This window comes from Elephantulus edwardii, unplaced genomic scaffold, assembly GCF_000299155.1.
Source record: "Elephantulus edwardii isolate Elephantulus edwardi_28Jun2011 unplaced genomic scaffold, EleEdw1.0 scaffold00042, whole genome shotgun sequence".
Taxonomy (NCBI): domain Eukaryota; kingdom Metazoa; phylum Chordata; class Mammalia; order Macroscelidea; family Macroscelididae; genus Elephantulus; species Elephantulus edwardii.
In genome coordinates, this window is record NW_006399792.1 from 552,083 (window position 1) to 557,720 (window position 5,638).

The 5,638-nt window shown below is 35.1% G+C and overlaps 1 protein-coding gene across 1 annotated transcript in view; it reads right to left on the reverse strand.

Moving 5' to 3' along the window:
- IBSP (integrin-binding sialoprotein) overlaps positions 1-5,423 on the reverse strand; it is a 17,769-nt gene extending 12,346 nt beyond the window's left edge. The window contains exons 1-3 of the mRNA XM_006885239.1: positions 5,370-5,423; positions 5,223-5,273; positions 5,029-5,106 (exon numbers count right to left, since the gene is read on the reverse strand). Coding sequence (XP_006885301.1) covers positions 5,029-5,106; positions 5,223-5,273; positions 5,370-5,423 — 183 coding nt within the window. The remainder of the gene's footprint in view (positions 1-5,028; positions 5,107-5,222; positions 5,274-5,369) is intronic.
- Positions 5,424-5,638: the final 215 nt, after the last annotated feature.

The following is a 5,638-nucleotide window of genomic DNA, read 5'->3' on the forward strand; positions in this document are numbered from 1 at the left end:
AATGTATAACATTTAGTACTTTTAACTCTAATTAAATATAATACTCCAAATTAGATTAACCTCTTTAGATGAGGTGAAAGTTCCAAAACAGAAAAATGTATTCATTTACTCCTATAGGATATTTGTACAGCACCATTCCTCTGAAGAGCTGAGTACCAGGTAAAAGAAAATAAAGGATTCTGAAGATAAAATTTTAGCTATGATTTAATGGTTTGAGTAGTTTTTAAAAGGGAATTATAAATCTAAATGTGTACTTTCAGAACCTGGAAGACTGTAGAGAAGATTCCTGAGACACTAAATAATGTCAGCTTTAACTGGATTTTCCGTCTCTGGTGGCCTACTGTTAAGGAGTTGCACTGCCAAGTCAAAGGCATGCTGTTAGAATTCACCAGCTGCTCCTCTTGGAGCAATCTCTTCCCATGTGATTTTATAGGCCCTGAAAACCCACTGGAGGGTCAGCTATAAGTTGGTTCCTACTTGATGGCACACAACACCATCTTCTCATAAGACCTTCTTTCTCCTGAGACCTATTGCCTCAAAGGCTGTGCCTTCTCTGGTAGTTCGTATCTACCAAACCTTCCTGGGGAGAAAGATATGTAATCTCCTCTTGTGCAACTTATTGTTGTTGTTATGTGCCCTTGAGTCGTTTGCGACTCATAGCGACCCTATGTACAACAGCCCTAAACCCCGCTCTATCCTGTGCCAATCGCATTGCCTCTGACACACCCATCCCGATTACCCCAGTCACTGAATCAGTCCACCTCATAGAGGGTCTTCCCCTCCTGCGCTTTCCCTCTACTCTACCCAGCATGATGTCCCTCTCTAAAGACCTGTCTCTCCTTACAACATGTCCAAAGTATGTCAGACGAAGCCCCAGAATCTTTGCCTCTAAGGAGTAGCCTGGTTTTACTCTCTCTAGGTTGAATCTGTTTGTTTTCTTGGCAGTCCATGGTACATTCAGTACTCTTCTCCAGCACCACAGCTCAAAGGCGTCAATTCTCCTTCTGTCCTCCCTAGTCATTGTGCAACTTACTGTCTCTGAAAACACGTTGAAGGTCAGTTCTCAGTCAGATCTGGTGCTAAGCAGTGAGTTATGAATCTCCTAAAAGTACCCCAGAAGGCAATAGTTATACAAATGGACACTCAACTTAAGTTTCTGTCACTTCTTGAAAATGATGCTTTTTTCCTTTTCATTGGTCAACTGATCTTTGACAAGGACACAAATAACAAAAACAACAAAATAATCATACTTCCAGTTCAGATGGTTCAGTTGGTGAACTTAACATTTGGAAAAGATGTGTGCAGAAGGATTGCTAAACTCAGGATTAAAGGTAGGATATGAGAAAAACATTCATGTTTCTGTCTTCTTCAGGCTTATTTTGTCAGACAGCCAAGTTAACTACCCAAGAAAGGGAATTCCTGTCTCTGTGGGCCAAGAATAACTTGGGACGAAAGAGAATAATAAGATGTGCTTTTTCACTGCCGTCAACTTAGTCCAGAGAGTAAATAAAGTAGAATACTACATTAGAATAATTTTTATTTGTTACGTGTTATTTTAAGACAGTATGTTCACATACCTAGAGATAATTTTTCTTAAATACGGAAGCTTTTAGAAATTTTTTGTACGTCTTCATCTCTTGTCTTCACCTTACTTGAACAATATTACTCTTTACTTGGATCCACAAGGATTTTAAAATTGTATTGAATTCTTTGAAGTATTGACATTTTTCCTCTTTCTATAAGTTATCTTTTATTATTAGTTTCTCACTAAACTAGTAGTTTAGACTAAACTGGTAATAGTAGGGAGAGCTCTAGTGGTCGAATGGTGAGAAGCTGTGTTGCAATCCCCTAGGCATGCAGTTCAAATCCACCATATCCTTTTCCTGAGAAGGATGTGCAGTCTCCTTCCATGTGATTTGCTGCCTCTGAAAAACCACTGGAGGGTCAGCAATTGGTCAGTTCTGGCTTGATGGCAAATAAAAATGACCAGTTTGTCTCTAAGAGTCATTAGTTTTGCCAGAAGTATATAATAATATATAACACACACACCCCCCACACACCCTTTTTAAGCTACTAATCCTTCTGAATATACCAAGGACTGAATATATCATGGAGAACAAATAGATTCATCCTTGAGACGTTAAAACCAGGCTGCTCCTTAGAGGTGTGGATTCTGAAGCTTTGTCTGATATACTCTGGATATGTTACAAGAAGGCTAGTCCTTGGAGAGGGACATCATGCTTGGGAGAGTGGAGGGACAGCGCAGGAGGGGAAGATGCTCATTGAGATGGATTGATTCCGTGCCGGGAGTAATGAGAATAGGTGTGTCAGAGAATAATTTTGTCACAGGACATAGCAGGGTTCAGGGCTGTTGTACCTAAGGTCACTATGAGTCCAGGTGACTTGATGGCAAATAACAAGAACAACAAATAACAACTCCTTTTGACAAATTCCAGTTATTGTGGTATAGAGGGTAATAGGAACAGGTAAAATTGGGAAATCAAGCAGTTTGCTCTATTTCTAGCATGAAAGCTGGAATTTATAAAAGAAATAAAAGATTTCATCTAGTCCTCTAAAATTTCACACACTAATCAATTATCATTTGACTCATAAATAAATTTCTCAATTAAAATTGTTCAAAGTGGTAACCTTATTCGTAACCTTTTTTCTGTAATCAAGCAGACAGATAAACTAGTGGACTACAGATAGCTTTGCAAGCAATCTATTTAGCGTTAATTAATATTTTAGAAAGACATTTATAAACACTAATTTGTTTGAATAAAACATGAATTTTAAAGTCAACCTGGTTTAGTATTTTTTTGCATGAAAACTTTGACATTAAATACCTAGCGTAAACACAAAATATTTAAGAGGAGAAATAGTAAAGATCAATGAAAAGTACATAAATAATCATGCAAAGGAAAAAAAAAAGTCTTTAAGATGAAACTTTGCAAGGAGACTAGATCAAAAATGCTAGGCCAAACTGGTGGATAAGGAAAAATATTTTTTAGATTTAAAAAAAAGACCCACAAACAAACCCCAAAGCAGCTGTTTTATTTATTAGAAACCCTGGTGGCACAACAAATAAGCACTCATTGGTTCCAACTTGCTAGCATTGAATTTGAGAGCAAATTGAAAAGTTGGCAGTTATAACACACTAGCCATTCTATGGGTGAAAGATACAACATTCTATTTCCATAAAGGTTACAGCCTTGGACCCTATGTTGTTATTGTCAAGTCGGCTCTGACTTGTAGCTTCCCATGTACAACACAATCCCCAATCCTGGCTCTGCCTCACAACCCCTGCTGTGAAGTCCACTGGTGCAGTCATTGTGTAAACATTTCTCATTGAAGTTCTTGCTTTCATTGACCCTTACTATTCGAAGCATGGTGTCTTCTTCCAAGGACTGATGGTTTCTGATAATATGCCCAGTGTGAAACAAAGTCTCACTATATTTGTTTCTAAGGAACAGTCTGGCTTTATTTTGCAAGTGAAATCAGTGGAAACCCTATGGGACAATTCTGTTTTGCCCAACAAGGTTGAACAAAAAGATGAGTTGGAATCAATTTTAGTGCAAACAACATCTAGCTCAGAAATTCCATATTAGTTGAGGTAGACTTATCTATGTAGAATTTGGAAAATATTTTATTTCAAAGATCATTTAAAGCTATATAAACTCTGAGACTATCAAGAATACAAAATAGACTTTTCTCCTAATATCTTTCCACTAAACATTTTAAATGAGCTACATAGATGTATCTGTAAAAAATTAAGTGGGTTATCTCTAAATATGTAGTGGTTTGGGCAAGTTGAAGGGGATGGTCAGAACCTTATGTTTCTTACCATTTCCATTTAGTTTAACAAAGAAAATCAAGTGCATTTTCAAATAAGCACTATTTACTTTGGGGTTTGAGGTGAACCAAAGAACAGGAGATAATTCTGAGAATCCACAATTCTTGTATCTTTCCTACTCATATTTCTGTGGTTGCTTATGCTCTCCATAATTAGAACAGCCCCAGAAATACTTTACAATTCTCATTTCCTATCATTGTATGAGTTAGAGTATGGTTAACTGAACATATGGTAAGATGCTGTGCCAAACCACTATGCTGAAGCATCGTTTTCAACATCCTGGCTGCTTTTAGTGTCTCAGGAACTCTGGTTCAAATGATGGATAATTGGTGCCCTGAACCCAAGCTGTATAATAATAAAAATAGTGCTATTCTGGGCTGTTGCATATTTCAAAATCAACAGTTTTCTAAGTACCTCTTTATGTAACTCAATTAAAAAGAACTGAGTGTGAGCAATGGTATTTTTTGTTTGTTTATAAGTGCTAAGGATTGCAATGCTTACAAATTGTCACTTCATAACTTTTTTCCTCTATATTTTTAAAAACATGCTTCTATTATAATTGTACTCCAATATATGATACAGAGCAGTGCTGATATTAGAATCTGTACCTTCATTTCTCTAATTACCTGCATAAGTCAATGACTTAAAAAACAAAACAAGACAAAACAAAAACAAACCCAAACCAACCAAAACAAAAAAACTTCCATCACAATCAGCAATGATTATAAGGATTTTAAAATGGTCTCTGCTGCTTGTAAAGTCAAATTTCCCTTATCAAGGAAAGCTCTCTAAATCATTAGGTAAAATATGACAATAAAGAATAAACTATAACATTTTCATTAATGACCTTATCATTAAATGAATTATCAGCTGCTGGTAAAATTGTTCCATTTTGGATGTGAAGTTAATAAATGCAGCTTAACAGAGTGTTATGTATTTTGTTTTTGTTATATCTTTCTACTTTGGGAAAAAAAGATTTACCTTTCTCTTTCTCTTTTAAAAGATAATTGAAAATAAGCTTTCTTATGTTGAAATCAAATTTGTAATAAACAGTCTTTCTGGTTGAATTTCAGGAAACAGTTCAATTTAAGTGAATTGTACTTAAGTTTTACTTTCTTTATATTATAACAAGTTATTGTATACTGTTGAGGAAAAAAATAAATCTTTAAACTTACCTGAACAACAAATCTTTTCAAATGAGGGTAAAAGTAGGCATGTTTGTAAAGATAATATCGTGGTCTGAACTTAAAGATCTGTATAAATAAAGTAAATATGATATTTATGAAACAAAGTAAGTATGATATTTATATTTAATGGGAAATAAATTTAGAAAAAAAGAAATTAAGTCAAATATGCTAATATTAATTACCCCATTTTCTTCAGAATCCTCTATTTTGGCTCTTCGATGTAAATTTTTCATCTGTTTGAAAGAACATTCCATTATTATGTAGCTTTACATTTACATGAAAGACATGTAGAAGGAAATTACTATAAAAGTTTTCATGAAAGAACTTACTGAGAAAGCACAGGCCATTCCCAGAAGACTCAGCAAAATTAAGGCCGTCTTCATTTTGATTTCTTCTGAAATTAATAAAGATGTATGATTAACACATTAAAATTAAGAGCGTAACTATTTTTTCTCAGACTCAAGTATGAAGTATTTCATTTCTGTTTGTGGAAACTTGGAAGGTAGTGGTTAAAAGGGCTCAGTTTTAACCAAAGTCAGTGGTCCACACTGCTTTTTGAAAGAAATTTGAAACAACCTGCTTCCATAAAGATACATCC